This window comes from Fusarium keratoplasticum, chromosome 1 (assembly GCF_025433545.1).
Source record: "Fusarium keratoplasticum isolate Fu6.1 chromosome 1, whole genome shotgun sequence".
Classification (NCBI taxonomy): Eukaryota; Fungi; Ascomycota; class Sordariomycetes; order Hypocreales; family Nectriaceae; genus Fusarium; species Fusarium keratoplasticum.
Window position 1 is genome coordinate 4462708 of NC_070529.1, and position 20603 is coordinate 4483310.

The 20603-nt window shown below is 53.2% G+C and overlaps 6 protein-coding genes across 6 annotated transcripts; 3 read left to right on the forward strand and 3 right to left on the reverse strand.

Annotated features, from left to right (window-relative positions):
* Positions 1-1197: 1197 nt before the first annotated feature.
* On the reverse strand, positions 1198-2800 carry NCS57_00132700 (uncharacterized protein; the record flags this gene model as incomplete). The annotated part of the gene is made up of 2 exons (XM_053051395.1): positions 2712-2800; positions 1198-2659 (listed from the first exon to the last, which is right to left on the reverse strand). The coding sequence occupies exons 1-2, from the start codon at positions 2783-2785 to the stop codon at positions 1198-1200; spliced, it is 1536 nt and encodes a 511-aa protein (XP_052919910.1). The 5' UTR covers positions 2786-2800.
* Positions 2801-4807: 2007 nt separating this feature from the next.
* NCS57_00132800 (Protein-serine/threonine phosphatase) lies at positions 4808-5634 on the reverse strand (the record flags this gene model as incomplete). Its single annotated transcript, XM_053051396.1, has 2 exons — positions 4808-5465; positions 5525-5634. 2 exons carry the CDS (start codon positions 5632-5634, stop codon positions 4808-4810), a joined length of 768 nt encoding a protein of 255 aa, XP_052919911.1.
* A 3642-nt stretch (positions 5635-9276) lies between these two features.
* On the forward strand, positions 9277-10584 carry NCS57_00132900 (SH3 domain-containing protein; the record flags this gene model as incomplete). Its single annotated transcript, XM_053051397.1, has 1 exon — positions 9277-10584. One exon carries the CDS (start codon positions 9277-9279, stop codon positions 10582-10584), a length of 1308 nt encoding a protein of 435 aa, XP_052919912.1.
* A 1204-nt stretch (positions 10585-11788) lies between these two features.
* NCS57_00133000 (NADH-cytochrome b5 reductase) lies at positions 11789-12895 on the forward strand (the record flags this gene model as incomplete). The annotated part of the gene is made up of 3 exons (XM_053051398.1): positions 11789-11830; positions 11896-12277; positions 12327-12895. The coding sequence occupies 3 exons, from the start codon at positions 11789-11791 to the stop codon at positions 12893-12895; spliced, it is 993 nt and encodes a 330-aa protein (XP_052919913.1).
* Positions 12896-13483: 588 nt separating this feature from the next.
* NCS57_00133100 (uncharacterized protein) lies at positions 13484-16137 on the reverse strand (the record flags this gene model as incomplete). Its single annotated transcript, XM_053051399.1, has 5 exons — positions 13484-13599; positions 13651-15026; positions 15073-15617; positions 15669-16014; positions 16127-16137. 5 exons carry the CDS (start codon positions 16135-16137, stop codon positions 13484-13486), a joined length of 2394 nt encoding a protein of 797 aa, XP_052919914.1.
* Positions 16138-17467: 1330 nt separating this feature from the next.
* Positions 17468-19576, forward strand: NCS57_00133200 (MFS domain-containing protein; the record flags this gene model as incomplete). Its single annotated transcript, XM_053051400.1, has 5 exons — positions 17468-17525; positions 17834-18142; positions 18192-18454; positions 18501-18990; positions 19041-19576. 5 exons carry the CDS (start codon positions 17468-17470, stop codon positions 19574-19576), a joined length of 1656 nt encoding a protein of 551 aa, XP_052919915.1.
* Positions 19577-20603: the final 1027 nt, after the last annotated feature.

The window sequence follows — 20603 nt, forward strand, 5'->3', positions numbered from 1 at the left end:
CTTCGTTCGATAACAAAGAAGGCGAGCGACTCCACGAATCCGAGACCGAAGCGAAGCGAGCGAGACTGGAGGAGGGAAGGGGGGATGGGGATGGGATGAGATGAATGAATGGATGAAAACGTCCCGTTACTTCATCCAAAAGGGGGTTGGGGTTTAGCTTGAATCGGATTCGGGGGTGGAAAGAAGTTGATCGGTGAATCAATCAATCAAGCAAGCATGGAAGGAACCTAAGCAATGGATCAACAGGTCCCCTGACTCCACCACCAAGAATAGCGTGGGCATGCGTTAACAGTGCTGTACTGTGCGCTGCACCCTCCCCCAAGTTTTTACTTGTGATGCTGCTTTTGCGAATGCATGCATCCAATGCATAGTCAGATCTCGGCGGGAAATGAGCTTCTGTATTGGCTCGGTCTGCAATACGCGGGACGAACATGGCATGGGCAACAGGCCGCGTCTCCCCCTGGACAGCAATTAATTGATTGTTCTTGGACGGACTGGACCGCAATTTCTCGAACCCACCGCACAACACCACGCCTGCATTCACACTCCCGCAGATGCCGCGTGCGCGAAGCCAGCTGAACTCCTTCTGCAGCTGTCGTCTCTTCTCTGCAGTCCATTCGATAACCATCGTCAGATTGCATGAGACGACACAACCTCGACTGAGAGTGGTTGCAGAAAATGGCTGAGATGGAGGCTGCCTCTGGCTGCGTCGACGTTGGCGCAAGGGGCACCCAGCCAATCTCGATGCAGCTCGTCCACCCTCTTCTAGCGCCCACAGTGTGCGCCGCCCTGAGCGAACCTCCAATCGACCCCTGCACCCTGGGGACTTGCCCCTGAAGCCGACGCTGGCTCAACCCGTGATTCGTTGCTTCATCCAAGCTGGACTCACAAAGCTTAGCGGCTTGCCGAGCGAGGCGCTGGGGAGGGACGGGATCCTTGAGGGAGCCACCCGCTGGAGCAAGGTTACCGTGCTGTCAGACTCGACATGAGCAGTGCCGCTTTAACAAGAGTTCTCTTATCCTCACCGTCTAATATGGATGCCCATGAGAGACACGCAACATGTTACTACCGTCCCGAAGTAAAGAAAGACATGGATCTTCATTAAGTTACTTTTACTGACAAAGACATACAGCTTTTCCTTTCCGGACGTCAAGCCCATCTCCACGATGATTCATCTCAGGCCCCATCATTCCAAGGCTACGCACCAAGAAACCTTAACCAAGCTTCCATATCCTCGGCCAACTTATCACCAATCGCCTCATTGATCACCCCTTCCTGCCAGCTGACGTCCACGCAGAGCTCTCTGCCCTTTACGCTGATGGAGCTGATATGGAACACGGGCGATGTAATCTCGCAACTCAGCTGAAACACGGCTCTCTCGATCTTCCAGCCAGGGCCCTCCACCTCTCCGTCTAGAGTTCCCAGGTTCGAGACACCCCATGCACTTCCCCGTGGCTTCTTGAGCTGGCTCATCTTCTGCGCTCGCCAGTCTGGGACAAACTTCATTAAACCTAGCAGGTCGTTGTTCATGCCGTTGTCGAGCTTCTCCTGAATCTCTTGTCTAGTCTTGGCTGCGGCAGACCAAACGATATCCTTGAGCACATTCATGATCTCGTTCTCAGAGGATGCTCCCTTCGCCTTGCTTCGGATTTCTGTTAGGAGCTTGGAACCGAACATGTGGAAGGAGAGGCTGAGTTCATTATCCATGGTTCTCTCGGGCACATGCCACGGATATTCCTTGGGTTTCGTGGGCATGAACCGACGAGTATCCAAGGCAGTAATGGCATGCATTGTTTTGGCGTCCTCCTTATAATGCTCCTTGCCCTCGTCTAGCTGCAGAGCCAGGGATGCCAGTGGCAGTGCGTGTAAGAGGCCGGCAATGGTAGTCTTGTGTTCTCGGCACGCACTGACAACCTTCTTCACTGTCGCATCATCAACCGAAAATGTTCGGAACTGGGTCTTGTATGGCTCCTCGCGGATCGGAGCCCAGGTTGCGTGAGTAGAATCACCCCACACGAGGAACGGGGGTCTGCGTTCTTTCCAGATAGTTGAGAGGGCAAACGTGAGCGAGATAGGAATATTGACAAGACTTTCTGGCGGAGGAGGGAACCTGTCGGCCACGCTCTCGAGATGGAGCACCGTTCCTTTGAGAGAGGGCAACTCTTCGTTGATCCTGGGATCATTGAGGTTGCGCAGCAGGCTTTGGTGGAAGATCTTGCCGGACACACCATCCACGTTGGCATGGTTCCAGGAAAAGATAACCTCGAGGGAGGAGAGGTTCCCTTCTTCCCTGAGAACTGACATTCTCCAGCCAGGCTTGGATTCTACATCAGCAAAAAACGTATCAAGCTGGTATAGAGTCACCTCCCGCGAACGAGCAACGCGGTCCTGCGAAGGCTTGACTTCTTCCCACTCAATGTGCGCACTCAGATCAACCGAATCAAGCTCGATCCAGGATGGTACAGCCGAGTCTTCGTTGAGGATACCCACTTGCAACATCGGGTGCTCAAGCACCGTGAGTGCCATAGCCCGGTGGAAGGCATCCTGAACAGCTTCGAAAGAACCTCGACCAGTGAGCTCTTCTGGCAATCTGTAGTGGCATGCTACAACGGTAGCAGCACTCTGGCGTAACACATGTAAAGCTGAATGGTAAGCTTCACTGGTATGTTGTTAGAATGAGGCTGGAAGGTGACGTTTAGACAGGGCCGTACTTGTGGCTCATTGGCCGGATGACTCTTGGCTGTTTGGCGGCCGTCTGTGGCTCGCCATTCCGTTGCGACGCCATGTGATGGATGATCTGATGATTGTTACTCGAAAGAGTGCTATTGGGCGAGAATGCTGAGTGAACTCTGAAGCCTCATACCACAAGAAGTCCATCTCTCTTATGTTGCTTACATCGTGCATCTTGTGCTTACGGAATCCGCGGGGTGCCGACAGCGCCGCGGACAGCCGCGCTCGTCAAGACATATCATATATATTGTTTCTGAACCAGCTTAAATATATGCCTAGATAGGCGCAAAATCATAAGAAGGATTTGGATGCCTGCTAAGTCCCATATTAGTTCAATTCTCTTGAGAAACTGTTGCATTTGAACTGGTCGCTTACAGAGTCTACAAAGCACATGGGGGGAGACCACTTGGCAAGTCGTCTAGGCGCGAACGAGAACTCGAAAATGAACAAGCCAGGTACGCATACTTGCTTGGCAGTTCCGTTTAAGACTGGACCCTTCCACCTCCCAGAGTTCAACCCGTTAACCATTGACCCCTGATCTTGTAAGTCGATGTCAATGAAGCAGCGCTGACGCTAAGCCAAATTCACAATGATCCACAAAGAGAGCTCGTGGCGTCGAACCTAATTTTAGAGGCGGACGTGCCCTGTCCATCTGGAGGCCTTCGCCGCTCATCCATTCTCATTACGCGGCATGTAAGAGGTCCCCTGGGTTGCCTCTTGAACTTGGACCCCCTGGATAGGCGCGCGGTCAAGTCAAGAAGAGAGCGAGGGCCCGGGATTCGATGTCAAGGGCAAAGCCACTCACAACCTTAATCTTGGACCAAGACACACGACTCAGATGATGCAACATCCCGCCTCTGATAGGCGAGTTGATGCAAAGACAAGACACCGTTGAAGAAAGACATTGATCAAGGAGTCATTTGCTCTCACATGGAAAGCCGTCGTCTAGCAACCAGGGGGAGAGACCCGAAGATCCCTTCAAGCACCGATCTAGAACATTTCGTGCGGGCCAAGAGCCAGGGGTAGAGAGCGTGTAATTCTTCTCGAATGCTGTGACGGAGTACCATGGCCTAAGTATTTTCATAAAGAACACTGAAATGATCATAATAAGACTATGCTTTGATGATCTTTTGTGTATTATCTCATCATCTTTGCACCTATCCTTAGACTACCATATGAGGAGTTACTGCCTTTGTCCTGGTGTCTTGTCGTTTCTTGGCCTGTCTCGACTTCTTGACGGCCTGCCTTGCCTTCTTGACAGTCTAGACCCGTCACTCGGATTGGGCCCCCATCTTTCGCGTGTCGTGGGCCCCGTAAATAGGGGCACAGGAGGATGAATCTGGCTGGAGCGTCGTCAAAACACAGGTCAACTCAGCTGGTGGGATCAGCACCATGGTCTTGCGACGGATGGGACGGGTGCAAGATTCAGATCGATAAGCGTCTCCAGAAACAGCTCGTTGCAGATGCAGCCTGTGAGAATCTTCATTGCGATATGAGGTCGATCATGATCAACGGTCTCTGACTGCCTATGAAAGTCGTGTGTTCAAAACACTGTGAGGGTCCTTAAAGCGCCGGCGTTGTGATCTGCCTCCTCTCCCTCGATATCATTATTACGGCGGGAACATCAACGGAACGGCCGGCAATAATGACCCATGGGGGCTCTACTTCATGGAAAGTCCAAGCCGGAACTGCACATGGCCGAGGTTGTTCACGGAGCTATGCCCGGGCTCAGTCTTCATGCTCACACGAATAGCGCACAAGACCAATTTCACCGGTCTCGTCGGAGATATCTGTTTATGATCTCCACCACCTCGGCTCATATTGTGAGTTGAAGCAGGCCATCCCTTGGCTCTCCGATCAGAATCTACGCGTGAATCCATGACGGGCTGCGCCCCTGTTGTCCCAGCGTTCCCAATTTTGCGAGAGAATGCCCGCTCGTTTGCCTAAAGGCTGCTGGCCGGGAGGTCCGGCGTGGTATCTCTTAATCACTCATAATAGTACTGTTTGGCATAAAACAGCCAACAAAGCGGCAACATGCGCATCAACAGCTCGACAACACAGGGCCAATAGCGTGTTCTCAGAACCAAGCCAAGGTCCATGTAGCCGGAAGGTTGGGCCATCTCTCCTGCCAGGAGGCAAGGACATCGGGAACTCGTTCGTCAAAAGTGGCTCTGCTAGCAGCGGAGCCGTTGTCAAATGCGGCGGCGCCGATAGAGTCTCGCTCTTCTCGAGCCACGGCGTTCAGAGAATTGGCAAGGTCCAGAATACCCTGACCGCCAACAGCGGCTTCTTCGTGGTTATCCTTGATCTCGACGTTGATAACGTGGACAGGTCGATTGAGGGGAGATCCCCGGTTAAGAAGGTCATCAATAACGGCATCCCAGCACCGCTCCTCACAGGTAATGACCACATCAACCAAGCCACCCTCGGTGCCCTCGCTACCGCGGTCCTTAGAATGGTTCAGGCGAGGGACACCTACTTGCCAGTCTTGCCAGCGTTCAGGTCCCCACTTGACGCCTCGATTTCGGTTAAGCATGTTCAAGATTCCGTTGTTTTTATACAGCCGGGGATCCTTGGATTCAAGTTCCTTAAACATACTGTCGTAGGATGTCTTGTTGAAGTGATAGACGTTGGGCTGTGTGATAGTGGGACCGGGCAGACGGACAAGAGATCCAGTACCAAATGATATGACTGGGTACTCCGCCTGGGAAAGTCTGAGATGTGCCTCCATGGATCTGTTTGCGTGACCAGTAAGCATCACAGCAGTCCGGGTCGGGAGAACAAGGCATCTAACCTGTTATTGTTACTCGCACATACAGTGCAGAATGTGAGCTTGTATCCGTCAGGCTGCCCACCCGAGCCATTCTGACCCTGAGCGGCGGATCCTCCGTTCGCAGCCTCCATCTTTCCGGTTCTTTAGCCTGGCGAATAAACGAGGTCGTGATGAGGCGCAGGGGCGCGTGGCATCCTTTGGGGGAACAGACACGGCAAAAACTATAAGCATCAGAGTCAGTTACAGGCCGCGAGAGTTGAACAGGCTAGAGTAAGAGAGATGCGCGATCATAAATCAGATAAAAAAGCGTATAAGGTGTCTTTTCAGCAATTGAAATTCAGACAGCTCCAATAATTGAGTTCATCATAGAAAGCAGACGCGTTAGTTGAAAGTGTACTTACGAATTCTCGGCCTCAGACAATTGTTTTGATCATGTCATTTCGCCTCGTTGCTCACGCGCTGCGCAATGCAATTTGTGCGTGTCTTTGTTGTTTGAGGAATGTAGAGGAAAAGGTTGAGAGGTTGGTGAAAAACCTAGGCGAGGCTGGAAGTGACGTCCCACACTGTCGGCTAAAGCCCGGTAAGTGTGGTCGCTTAGTCATCCGGATGATGTAAGCTGAGACCTCGGAGCCGACTGATGATGGGCTTGAGGTTAACCCATCGGGCGAGTAGAGAACACCAGGAAAATAGTTGCAATGTTCAACCCTTCCGTTTCCTGTAATCAAAACAAGCATGATTTCAACGACGGAGAATTAAACGCCCCTCTGCCAAGAGCTTAGTCATCCAAAATAGATGAAAGGCCTTGCCACAGATACCTGAAATAGTAGCCATGCACAAGTCCCGTCGGCTTCGATATCCGATCCAAACAACAGCCAGAAGTCATCACCTGACCCTTGCAAGATTACGTCGGAATAAATTGATGCCAGACAAGATGAAGTTGGACTCGCTCATTCACGGATGGTCAGACGGACATACGTCCATCGCTGTGCACATGAGAACCGACCTGCTGCTCCCCACCGACGAACTTGGCTCGGCATACGCTATTGGCTGTTAGGCGCCCGCATAACCTGAAACAGACGACGCATTGGGCAAGGCCAATCAGGGAGTGGGTGTAAATGAGCTAAAGTGCAGAGTTGCCAGAAATAGAAACACTTTGAGAAAAGACGTCTTGCATCACCGGTTGCATGGAGGCTTGAAAAAGGAGACGTTGGACAATGAAAAGGAGCTGGCGTTGCGGTGAGCTCGCCATAGATGTCATGTTGATGAGCACTCTTTCTCGACCAAAGCTGAGGCCGTAGCTGAGGTGCCATGTAAGTTAAGTGTATACCCAACCATCGTCCAACTAACCTCACTCTCCAAAACACCCTCCTCTACTAAGCTGAGAGTAATATCGCATCCTCTCTCTCACCTGTAACAACCCTGCAAATCCAATTACGCTACACCGACCTGGCTTGAGATGCAGAAATTGTCTCGTGCTCACGGCAGGATTGTGGGCATGCAGCCGGAAGCCATCGACGCCTCGGCCGCCGGGACGAGATTCAGGACCGGCATCTATCCCACTCTGATCTGTGCGGCTCCCGAGGGCAGTTGAAGGAGAAGCAAGTTGAAGAGCGAGCAACAAGAACAAGGACGTGTGACACGGAATCAGAGAATGGTTGATGGTTGATCGATGGCCACCACCTTGTCAGCTTAGGCTCGCCTCACTACCTACATACGTAACCAACCTAATCCATCCATGATGGCCCCTGCCACACAACCTTCGGGGCTTCGAGTTTCATCATCCTGCGCGCCATGATGATGGTAATTTCCAGGCAAGCCGGAGACGTACGTCGAGACGATTCCATTGCGACGGCAACCAGATGGTGGCCTCCCGGAGATTGCTCCCATCGCGACCTTGGAACGGTTACGGCCCTGCCCGCCCTGGTCGCCCTCCTAGTCAAATTTGCCAGGCAAAGAGATGAGCAGGGCCGCCATCCCAGATTGAGGTTCCAGCAGGTCGGGTGGGTATCCAGGGCGATCCCCGTCCGGCATGGCGTACCATGGCCCTCTAGACGTTGTCGTACGTGTTGGTGTGTGTATACATGTGTGTGTGCGTGTGTGTATGTGCGCAGAGACGACGTGCTTCCGACGAGAACACGAGGGAGGTCAAGGATCCGGCCATGGGAGACGAGACATTGGGGACATCTGTTGGTTCTGCGCATGCATGAGAAAAAAATATGAGCGATTGCGTCTGGGTCGTTTCCGGGTGCTTCAATGGTAGAGATGGATATGGTTGCGGCTCCAAGCTGGACGGACAGGATGTACGACAAGGTACCTCGTGACCCCTCATCTCAACCAGAGCCTTCCATCCAACTATCGATGAAACCGGCCATTTCTTCCCGCATGGAAGCACCCAACGTCCGTCTACTGGCCGTATTTGCCTCAGATCTCCCTCGCCCCCAGATCAGGCCGTTTCTAGCATCATGTTCAGATCAATCCCATGCGTGCTAGCGCCAAAGAAGCAACGGGCGACAGCTGACAGACAGAGGAGCTCAGTCGTTGGGTGCCATTGGGCTTCTTGGACCCGACTTACAGGCGCTGACTCGCTGGGTCTCCAACGCGCAGCCAGTAGGATCAGTGCGCGAGGCGCTTGCTTCAGTGGTGTGGTGCGCTATAGCGCCCAGCGCCCCCTCCACCCACTGGCAACCTCCGCTCCACTCCATGCCTCGCCTTACAACGGTCGGTACGGCGGGGGGTGACGAGACGGGAGGGAGGTACCTTGGTGTACCAACCTACGACCAGACCAACCTTGCCATGTCCCCTCGTCGTGGGTTGTCGACGGACGGACGACCCTCTCTTCGTCGGCCCTCTCTTCCATCCATCCTCTCTCTCACTCTCCCATCACAACTTGGGATCCAATCCTACCCCAGGCCAGGCCCTTTGTTACTCGCCCAAAGCGCAAGCGCGAGCGCAGGCCCAGGACAGCTGGAGCAGACAGGCATAGGCAATCGCTTGAGCCCTTGTCCCGAGCGTCGCCGGGCTCCCCCATACATCCATTGTTTTCTGTTTCTGCTTCTGTTTCTCTACGCTCCTTTGCAATCCCTCTCTCCCCACTTGCAACTCGCGGTGCTCCGTAGGTTGTCTTACAAGTTCACCTGCTCTATTTATCGCCTGACGACTGGTCGTCTCGCATTTGCATTAGGGCTTGGCTTATCCCACCCGGACTGGAGCCCGCCCAACGTTGTGTCCCCCCTCCCCGAGGGACAAGAGCCTTAGCGCTGCGGCTGACTTGACGTCCATCCGACTGCTTGGACAGCTCTGCCTGGACGACGCCCTGCGCTGACAACTTCAACCCGCAATATCAAGCATCGCCCTCCTCTGCGCAAGCGTCGCATCTCGTACGAGCCTCGCCCGTCTCGATCTCGCCGCGGGAACCCGAGCCTCTACCCGTCATCTTACTGCCGCCCCGCGCGCGTGCCGCAACAGACGGTCCCCATCCTTCGGCGGTTGCGCGGCCGTGTGCGCCAGATCGCACGACTGTCGCTTGACTTGTCTTGTGAGGCATGTCGATGACAGTGGTAATGTCGACGACTTCTTCTCCAGCGACTTCTCCAGCAGCTGCGTCCTCTCCTCCGAACCCCAACCACCCCGCGCTGCCGCCTCTGATCACCTCCCCACCATCGCGCCGAAGCATCACATCGCGCCCAATGTCGCACGCCTCCAGGAGCCGACTCTCCCAATACTCGACGGGCTCCTTGCCCACGAGGTCTCGTCCGACCTCTCACCTAATCCCCATGTACCCGTCGACTCTCCCATATACTCAGGTGCGGGACTTTGCATACCCAGTCACGCACCCGTTGCACTATGGTCCGCCACCAGAGCCCTCGGGTCCGCCCTCGGGCATGACAACCCCGGCAAGCGAGCATCGCAGACTATCAGACCCTCCGGCCTCTTGGGAACAAAAGATGCCCTGGGATTCATGGGGCACCGATGCATACAACCGTGGCCATGAGCTTGCTCCCATTCAATTCGGAGATGGTCCCCCGTGGAGCGAGGATGAAGACCTACAAAGCCCCGTCGTCGCTACACGACACCGCAAACACAAGTCGACCTCGGCAGCTGCGGCATTAAGGGGAAGGACTCGCGAGGTTGATCTGCACCCGTCCAACTTTGATCATGAGCGGGGTTATTACGTGGGAACCGGTGGGGATGGCAGCGAGAGATATTATGTGAACAACGGCGGCGAGGCCAACGGCCCTGGTGGAGAGTATGTCACTTATCCGCCGGACCAGGCACGACACAGCCGGGCATATCATATTGCCCAGCAGCCCCGTCCTGCCGACGGCGGTGAGTATTATCAGCCCGGGTCAGATGCTTCCAGCCCCCCATCGTCCCCAGGATACAATGAAGAGGATCAGTCTCGCTATTCACGAGATTATCAGTTTACCATTACATCGCCGGACGAGGAGTTCCACGGCAAGGCCGTCGCCTTGTTCGACTTCGAGCGGGAGAACGAAAACGAGCTGCCCCTGGTAGAGGGCCAAATCATCTGGGTCTCGTACCGGCACGGGCAGGGCTGGCTGGTGGCCGAGGACCCGAAGACGCAGGAGAGCGGCCTGGTGCCCGAGGAATACGTCCGACTCCTTCGAGACATTGAGGGTGGAATGAACAGCCTGACGGGCCAGCTTGTGGAGGGAAACGGCTCCCCAAACGATGTGGGCACGCCTACTCAAGCGGAGCATAGCGGTCAATATGGCCACACTCCATCTTCCAGCAATGCGACTAACGGGTACCATCAGCCTATCGTGTCGATGTTCTCGACCTCGAGCAGAGACCTTGACCCGTATCCGACCCAGCAGCTGGGACTACACTCAGGACAAGCACCTCCTCAGGTCATCCACTACCACGGGCAGCGAGGAGGGAGCCAGGCAAACACCCCAACAATGGCTCAGACCCAAGACGTGGGGATGCTGAGGAGGGAGAGCCACGACTCTGGGAGGCAGAGAGACTCTACCTCCACGCCGGTACAAGCCAAACCGCCGATGGAGCTGCCGGAGCCAGGGGGCGTTGAGGAAGCCGCGGAGAAGGAGAACGAGAGGTGATGTGGTGATTCGATATAACGACTTGCATGCGATGCTTGAAGACGCTCACGACTCGATGTATACTTGTAAGGGAGCGGGCGGAAATACCAATAATACCACAACGAATTCGACGACATGGACGAAGGGCGGTGTTTCTGATATCCTGGCTATCCAAGCCGGGTCCAAATCTGGCTGTCCACGCCGATGAGCGAACCGGACCATTTTCGAAAAAGTACAAAGGGCGGGGGGGGACATATATCTGCGAATACCGGCGCATTTGTGGGGGGTATATAAACGGGCGGCAGGTGACGCCGATTTTGAGGGCCGAGTTACGCAGCAATGCCCATGTTAGAGGAGGTTTCAAGGAGAGGCGGCATGAAGAGCCTGAAGTTGAAGAGGGTGGCAGTTTGATGTTGATGAAAGCAAGGTGCGTGAGGAGGCCGCTCGCCTATCGGGGGGAGATGGGCTATTGTCGTTGAATGTAATACCATCCGAATGGGAGCGATGCTTGGCTTGGACTTGGCTGATAATGCTGGATGAATACAGTGTTGTTCAAGTCTGGAAGCACAGAGTGTAGCGAGCCAAAACGTTGAGTCGTAATAAATCCTGATCTAAGAACCTCAAAGATTATGACCTAAGGAAGACGGTAAGTAATGAAAAAATAACCTAAGAAAAAAGTGATCTGAGAAGAGAACAGTGTAAGAACAGCGAGGCCAGCTCTCTACTCACTCATCTTGATAATGCTCATCTCACATTCTCACTCAGTAACTGAAGTCGTTGAGCCACACCCGTTGAATCTCGTGGCTTGTTTGACGTACGTCAAGTCGAGCTGCATCTAAGCCACAACGTTCAGCCTGGGGATCAAGCTTCTCGGTATCCCAGTCAGATCAACTGCCGGCTTACCAATCCACAGCCAAGATGATGCTATGCATTGAAAGAACCAGCTATGGACAGCGTCAACGAAAACAGTCCACTGACAAATATATCCGGCTTTCCGACCGGCTCGGGGACCTTGTTGACGTTCTCGGGACATCACGTGACTCATAACGTCATCTCCATGACCATTTCGGAGTTCCGATTGCAGAATAAACTAAGCTTCCCACTCGCCGGCACCTCGACACCCTCTTCCCCCCAAGCTCTCCCGTTCTCCCGCCCTTCAAAATCTTGTTTATTTCTGGCCAATTACTCCAATTGACCTCGTCCGAGCATCAGAAACTCTATCAAAATGTTTGCCAGAACTTTCCGCGCGGCCCAGCCTCTCAAGAGGGTATGTCTCTCTCGCTTCTTGCACCCCTCCATTGGCGATGGCATCATGGCTAACTCGCTCCTCAGTCCGTCCGCCGCTATGCCACCGAGGCCGGCGGCGCGGGCGGCTCCAACGCCATCCTGTTCGCCGGCGGCGCTGCTGTCCTCGGCGGTGCCGCTTACTGGTACTTCAGCGGAGCCTCGTCGCCCGCTGCCGCCGCCGCGGACGTGAAGCAGGCGGTCGGTGCTGAGCCCAAGAAGGCCTTCACTGGCGGTGATCAGGGTTTCCTCTCTCTCAAGCTCGCCGAGGTCGAGATCGTCAACCACAACACCAAGCGCCTGCGCTTCGAGCTTCCTGAGCCCGACCAGGTCTCTGGTCTTCCTGTTGCTAGCGCCCTTCTCACCAAGTACAAGGGCCCCGAGGACGAGAAGGCCACTCTCCGACCTTATACCCCCACCAGCGATGAGGGTACGTGTAGGAAACCATCTATGTTAAGCTACGACTAACAATGGGACAGGCGAGAAGGGTTTCATTGACTTCGTTATCAAGAAGTACCCCAACGGCCCCATGAGCACCCACATCCACAACCTGGTTCCCGGCCAGCGCCTCGACATCAAGGGCCCTCTGCCCAAGTACCAGTGGGAGGAGAACAAGCACACCCACATCGCCCTCATCGCCGGCGGTACCGGCATCACCCCCATGTACCAGCTCGCTCGCGCCATCTTCAACAACCCCAACGACAAGACCAAGGTCACCCTCGTCTTCGGCAACGTCACCGAGGAGGACATCCTCCTCAAGAAGCAGTTCGACGAGCTCGAGAACACCTACCCCCAGCGCTTCCGCGCTTTCTACGTGCTCGACAACCCTCCCAAGGAGTGGGTCGGCAACAAGGGCTACATCACCAAGGAGCTCCTCAAGACTGTCCTCCCCGAGCCCAAGGAGGAGAACATCAAGCTGTTTGTCTGCGGCCCTCCCGGCCTGATGAAGGCCATCTCGGGCAACAAGGTCAGCCCCAAGGACCAGGGCGAGCTGACCGGCTCCCTCAAGGAGCTCGGCTACTCGCAGGAGCAGGTGTACAAGTTCTAAGCTGGGTTGCGAATGGATTTGTCCGTGTTTGAAGAAGATATACAAGCCTCGTGTAAGATTTGCTCATAGAAGCGACATAGACGAGACGGATGTGCCGTCTAGAATTGATACCAGCTCAATTAACTTGCATGTTATCCTTGATACTCAAGAGTTCATTCGCACATTGCGCTCTGTTGGATGCTTGCATTTATACTATGCCACCATCAGTTATGTTTCATGAGCCCGCAGCTGGATTTTGAGCAGGACGTCAAGGGAGCAGATACTAGCACATGAGCTTTGCTATCTACTCATTTGATACTTATACTCAAAGTTTTGCATGAGAGTTACATGAATGATGAAAGAGACTTTATAAAGTATTGCTGTTCCTTAGATCTTCCCCTTACCACCCTCATCATTGATCACTTGCTTTCATTTAGATAGTCAAATTCTTTCTCATACCATGGTGATAAAGATCAAAACTAAGCGAAAAGTGGCTCAAGGGTATTTCGCCGATGTATCCTGTACATATCGTACATCTAAAATGGCCCTCCAGGAGAAAATATCCGAAATCGCTTCAGGGATACAGTCGGATCTTTCCAGCTTGAAAGCCTAGTCCGACAGGCCCTTAATAGCATTGTGGATGCAGCGGCCGATGATGCTGGACCACTTCAGACCGTTGATATAGTCCTTAGCATCAATACTCTCGTCCCAGCCGGGGAAAACAGCTACGCATGATTAGCTAGAGATTTCAAAGTGCAGTATAGTCAGGTACTCACCACCAGCGTAGCCAGTCCACAGGCCAGGTGCAAACACGACATGCTTGAACCAATCTCGTCCATCGAGACCACCCTCGTAGAGGAAGCTCCTCTCAAGTAGCTTGTACCTCTTATTGAGTTTAATAATAGCACGTCCCAGGCGGATCCTCTCAATGATGTTCCACCACGGGATACCTTCCTCAATCTTACGAGTGACTGCCTCAGCTTCTTCATCAAGTTCAGCAGCCTTGAGGTGAAACTTCTTCAGTGAGTGGCGAATGTCCTTCAGGCTCTCCTTGAACTCGTCTTCACTGCCAACGGTGGCGCCAGCGGAGACGCTGCCTCGGAAAGCGAACAGCTTGTCGCCACTGAGGTTTTCGGGGAGGGGCTCAAACTTGGCTTCCACCTTGTTGAGGTAACCATCCAGAGCATCAGCATACTCGGTGGCGCTGAATGGGATGATGATGCTGCCGGCTAGTTTGGCGATGGTCAGGCCCAGAATCTGGGCCATGGTTCTGTGATACTTGAATCCACGGTCGCCATACTCGCTCATCCAGTAGAAGCTGTCGTAGTTGCTGTGGTAGTGATAGACAGCACTGTGGCCATTGTACTTGAAGCCAAAGTCAATGCTGGGGATACCAGCATAGTCTTGGAAGGCCGTGAAATCACTGCCACTACCCATGGTCTTGATTCTGCCATCCCAAAGATCTCCAACGGTCTGTCCAGGGACAGTCTGGTTTGGCGAGGGAACAATGCTCGTGACATCGCGGATAACTTGGTTGAGTAGAGGGGCCGCCGAGGCGGTGAATTCAGGGCCGTCCACGCCAACATCAACATTGACATAGGCGACACTGGCCCCCGAGAGCCATGGGAGAAACTCTTCAACCCATTCAGTGCTTCCAATGAGAGAGTACTCTTCGCCGTCCCAGCTCGCAAAGACGATCGTACGGAGGGGCTTCCAGCCTTCTTCGATAGCCTTTCCAACTCCACGGATGACTTCATTGATGACGGCAGAGCCACTGTTCGGATCACCAGCTCCGCCCGCGATCCAAGCATCTCGATGGTTTCCAACGACGATGACCTCATCCGGAATGCTACCGTTGACCACACCAATGACGTTCCAGAGAGGGGTAGTAACATATTTCTGCTCGTTGTACAGATTAACAACGACGTCGTCAGGTGTAGGGCCAATATTGTAGTCAACGCCCTTGTATCGCAAACCGAGGTTCTTGTTCCAGTATTGGTTGAAGTCAGTAGACTTGGGACCGTGGCCATTAAGAGCCTTGAGAATAGGCAAGGCGTCACGGTATGAGATTGGGATGGACGGGATAGATGGGGTAGCATCGTCGACGGGGACGCGAGGAGCACCAGGCTTGGATGGATATCCAGGAGTAGATCTATAAAGTCAGTCAAAGTTTCGACGTTCACTGCAAGGGGACATACGGGTCACCAGGTCGAATGCTCAGGAACTCTGCACTTCCACGCTGGACACTGCTTGGGTTTCGCGCAGGTCCTTCGGGATAAGGCTTGTATCCATTCTCCTCGGTTCTCTCGCCATCATCGCCGGGATCACTGTAGATGAGAATACCAATCATGCCCAACTCTTGAGCGCGCTTGACCTTGAGGCCACGGAAGATTCCTCCATACTTGGCAATGGCAATCTTGCCCTTGAGGTCAATACCGGCTTCAACAAGATCCTCAAAGTCCTTGAAGGTGCCATAGTTGACGTAAATGATGGAAGCGGTAACATTTCCGCTGGCAGCATAGCCGTGGAAGATAGGGACTCGGTTCTCGAGAGACGTTGTGGGGTCCTCAGAGATCACATCTTCTTCGAGGGAAGCCTTGAAGGTGGCAGTCCAGTCGTTTCCGTCCTTGGACTTCTCCAAGAGAGAAACGCTGGAATCGACAGGGTAGTTGATGTAAACATCATAAGAGACAATTTCTGACTTGACTCCGAATTCCTCCCAGCGGTCTCTTGTCCACTCAGCCTAGATGATATGAGCTTCAAGTCTTTGGGTGGTGGGGATATAGCTGGTTACCTGAGAGTAGTTTTTACCAGCCAGATGAGGGCCTGAAGTGTAGTATCGGCTCCATTCCTCGGCCTTTTTGGGGTCGGGCGTATCGAACAGGATCCGATCCAGGTCTTCCCGGCTCAAAGGATTTCCGTGAGGCCAGCCACCGGGTTGACCGCGGTGATAGCGATGAGGCCAGATGAACAAGCCGTGGAAGATGAAAGAGGCGAAACCACAGATAAGAACAACCGAGCTGACGATGGTGAAGAAGCGACGCCAGGTCTGGTGCGGGTACCTCCTCGTGGGAGGACCGACTTGGACGGTCTGAATGAGAGGGGTCCTCTCGTTGGCCATTTTCTCCTGGGGAGTAGAGCTGAGAATCGGGATTTAGTAAATGTTGACCTAGAGTTGAGGCAGAGGTCGAGTTCGAGATGACGACAGCCGGAAAGTGGAGGGCGTAGCTTATCGGGGTCCAAAGCACTCACAGGCTGCTCATGGTGAAGACGTCCTCGCGGATAGTGCTCCAGCAGTCGTTAAGAATCCGTCATCCGATGGTGGCCGCGTATCTATGGCCTTTGATGTTGGTGTTGAAGTGAAGTGAGAGCTTCGGGCTTGGACCTTGAGAGTTAAGAGAGCTAAGGCGTGATGTGATGGGTGATGACGTTTCAACGGGAGGGAGCTTATTGGCCAATCGCGGCAGGGTTTCACCTGGATGCTTAGAGTAGAAAGTGGTACCGCCCTTCACCAGCCACTCAGTCTTAGGATGGAATTTGACAAGAATTGTGGCTTGGATGATGGATGCACACATTCACTGACACCATGTATATAACTAAGATCTCCTCAATAGTATGAACAGCTCAAGTAGATATACTCCGTATATATCCTGAAGATAGGATCCATTCCCATTGCCCTTCCAGGCAACCGGCAACCGGCCGAGCACTTTTCCCCGGCTCGGGCAACAAGCGGGGGCGGGCGGGGAGGCGTTCGGGGCTGGTGGATTACTAACACCCTGGCGCTCTTTCCCATGTCAAACCCGAAGATGGAGGTCCGCTTTCGGGGGGGCTTGCCCCAGAAAAATCAGATTACACCGACAATCGCCACTTGCAAGTTTCAACAAGGGCCCCGGACCGTGATCTTTTTGCATGGTCAAGTGACGGTGTAGGCCCTCTCTTGTCCGAGATCCTATGCGTCATCGTCATGGTTCGCATATCACGGCAATGTCTCGCTTCTTGTTGTCTCGCGCGGGGAAGCTCTGGCCTCAAAAACGGCAACTTGAACTGACAGCCGAAAGGCGTTCCACACAACGACGGACGTTACGGCCGATATGTATGCGGGCTGCGCGCTTGTGACCCTTCCTTCCCGGACCCTCCACACCCACAGACGAGCTGCCGCTCTCCAATGATCGGCCCTTGTCCGCAGAATTGCCCAAAAGATCCCCCTGTCGCGGCGTCTCACGGGCGACTTTGGGGGGTTGGATCGGGGTGGATCTGCCCGAGAGATGCACATTTTCTGCACGGCACGGGCTGGGCCAACCCGTTTCTGGTCAGCATTGGCTTATTAACTAGAGGTTCACCTGAATCTTTGTGACCCATACCTTGGCCTGGCTTCACTCTCCGTCTGCCTTGACTCAACCTCGTCTTGTTTTCTTCTCGGTTGAAGCTTCAGACTGCCGGCGTGTCTTGCTTTAGAAGCAACCTCAAGGCCTCATACGTTTCTCCTCTCAGATCCGCCTTGTACAACTTACACGAACTGCTACAAGCACTGTCAGAATCTGATCCGCGCGTTTCCCCACCCGCGGCCCCCAGATCGTCTTGCACCATCGGACCATGACAATGACGACCAAAGATAAGCCCAAGCTGCCCGTCCAGCAGCTGGCGATCCTGGGTAAGTATCAGAGTCGTTTCTGTCGCTACTATAGTTATTCCTAGTCATACTCCCAAGTGGGCGTCCCGAGGTCAGTGCTTGGGTACACAATCGAATGGTTCTCTGCATCATGACTCTGCTAGTTCTGTGGTTTTCTTGTCTACCAGTGCGAATATGTGCTACTGTACCATTGTTTTGACAAGAATAACTTCTCATCGGGCGCAGAGGCACTCCAGCAGGATGGTTCCAAACACAACTCCTGAGGACATCATGGTCCGGTTCACAGGTACCCTCCGTTTCATCTGTTGTATATGCTGACATGCCGATAGCCGTTGCCAGAATCGCCGAGCCCATGGCCTACACCTCTGTCTTTCCATACCTACCCTCTATGGTTAAGAGTTTCGGTGTCAAGACAAACAAGGTCGCTCGCTGGGCTGGTATCACCTCGGGTGTCTTCTCCATCGCCCAGAGTATCACCGCTGTTGGCTGGGGAAAGGCATCTGATACGTATGGTCGAAAGCCCACCATCATCACCGGTCTCTTGAGTACCATGGTGTGCTTTGTGATTTGGGGCATGTCTACCAGCTTGCCCATGGCCATTATCGTGCGAGCTATCCAGGGTGGTGGAAACGGCAACGGTACGCGTGCCTCTTCCATACTTGATATTCTCAACTAACAGTCTCCTAGTCGGTATCATCAGAACCATGGTGGCTGAGATGGTTCCAGAGAGGGAACTGCAACCTAGAGCCTTCAGTATCATGCCCCTAGTCTGGAGTTTGGGTTCTGTCATCGGTCCCAGCTTCGGAGGCTTCTTTGCTGAGCCGGCAAAGCAGTACCCAGCCATTTTCGGAAACATTGAGTTTTTCAAGCGTTTCCCTTTTGCCCTTCCTAACTTGGTCTTGACCATCTTCTTCCTCATTTCCGCCACCAGCGCAACTCTGTTCCTCCATGTAAGCAGAACCCTTTGGTGAAGCTATTCAGGCTAACAGGGTCTAGGAAACACTCCCGACCAAGCGAGGTCATCGGGATTGGGGTCTTTTGGTTGGTGATCGCATCAAGCGCACCTTGAGACGTTCACCCCCAGCCCCCTCAACACGCCGGGCCTCCTTTGTGGATGGAGAGGCTACTGCCCCTCTTCTTCCCAGCAAGGTGATCCCAACGAAGCACAGCCATGAGCCCTATGGTCAGCACAAGGAGAGCGTTTTTACTCGCCAGACCGTCATCAACCTCCTTGCTTATTCGTTCCTGGCCTTCCACTCCGTTGCCTATGACCAGGTCCTCAGCGTCTTCCTGTACCACCCGGTTGAGGACAAGACCCCCGACAACTTCAAGTTCCCGTTCTACTTTTCTGGAGGATTTGGGTTGGAACACGGCCAGATCGGTTTGATCTTCACGTTGTATGGCATCGTCTGTGGTGTGATCCAGTTCCTGCTCTACCCTCCGATCGTGACTCGGTTCGGCGTTCTGCGATGCTTTAGAGTTTGCTGTAAGTCATGAGCGTCATACAAAGTGTGATTTGATACTAATCTCTCATAGGTCTTCTCATGCCCCTTGTGTACTTCCTCACCCCGTACTGCGTGCTCTTCCCAACGGCACAGTCCCGGCTCATCGCCCTCTTGGTTGTTTTGCTGATCAAGGCGGCTGCTATTATTGTTGCCTTCCCCTCGACAACGATCCTCCTCACCAACTCTTGTACCTCGCTCCGCGTGCTGGGCACCCTGAATGGATACGCCACCACCTTCAGCGGCATCGGCCGAGCCCTAGGTCCGGCCTCGACGGGCGCCGTCTTTACCTGGGGCGCTGACAACGGCTACATGGTCACACCTTGGTTCTACCTCATGTTTGTGGCTATTCTCGGTGCCATCCCAGCGTATATGGCCGTTGATGGCAAGGGTCCTACTGCCTCGGCAGAGAGCAGTGATGCCGAAGATGGCGAGTCTACGGATTCCAGCACGCTACTGCTGCCGGACGACTCTGCGATAGCTTCGGATTCTGAAGATGAGGATTTTCAGCCCTCGAGCAAGGGCAAGTCGCAGCAGAGCTACGGAACCATGAATGGAGAGAGAAACTAGGGGTCCTTGTGACGAAAAATTCAAAAGGGGTGAATGTCTGAGTGCTGTGGAAGAAGGATGCCGATATTTGGCACATCAACTTTGTTGCATAGGTAGGGAGCTAGGAAAGGGATTTCAAGTACACTTACCTAGGTATCTATTCTGATTTGATGAGATTATAAAAGAACCTCATCTAAGGCTTAATATAGGGATTAAATAAATAAGAGATTTTATCTAGAAGTGGATTATTTTCTTTGACTTGATGATTCCTTTAATATACCTAGCAATGATCGAGAGGTCTTACAAAGGACAGCCAGAGTTGCAGACCAAATACCCAAGTTTGTGTGTTGAAACTCGCTCCTGGGAATCATCCTTGGCGGCAACCCTTGAACCTGAGGGTATCATGATCAGCATTGTTTGCATTGGTGGCGTTGAAACATGACGAGCATCACATCCTGGTATCTGGCAGCGATTTGCATGGATACATCACCACATATCACACATCAGCTGAACAGATCCTTGTTTTGTCACTTGCACTTTTGCCAAGGTGCACATTTCTTTTGGTGGCGGTGATGTATTCAATCTTGGCTACTACCTTGATGATCAAGCCGTGCAATATGAAAAAGAGGTATAATAAATTTGATATCTCAACATAGAAAAGAGTTGAAGCAACCGCTTGGAAATGCCACAGCTGAAAATAGGTATTTCGATAATAATAATTCCCGCTTCCCTGACTTTTTCTCTTCTTTCTGATCAAAACCAAAAGTCATAAGTTAAAATCATAGAGTTGAGCTCATTGCTCCCAAAAATTTTCAACGCCCAGTGTTTGAATGATGGATGCCCAAGATCGCTTCAGTGTAAAAAGGGAGGATATTGTATGAGTACAGAGGCCGGTACCTCGAGGAATAGTTCGTAAAAGGGGTGATCCGGTCTTGACACGGTTGGTGTCGGATCGGGTAAAGTGATAATGGTAATAACGATATGCCATGATGTAGGCCATGGCTTATAGTAGCAGGATGTGGTTGCGCACCACCCTGATCAAGAAACG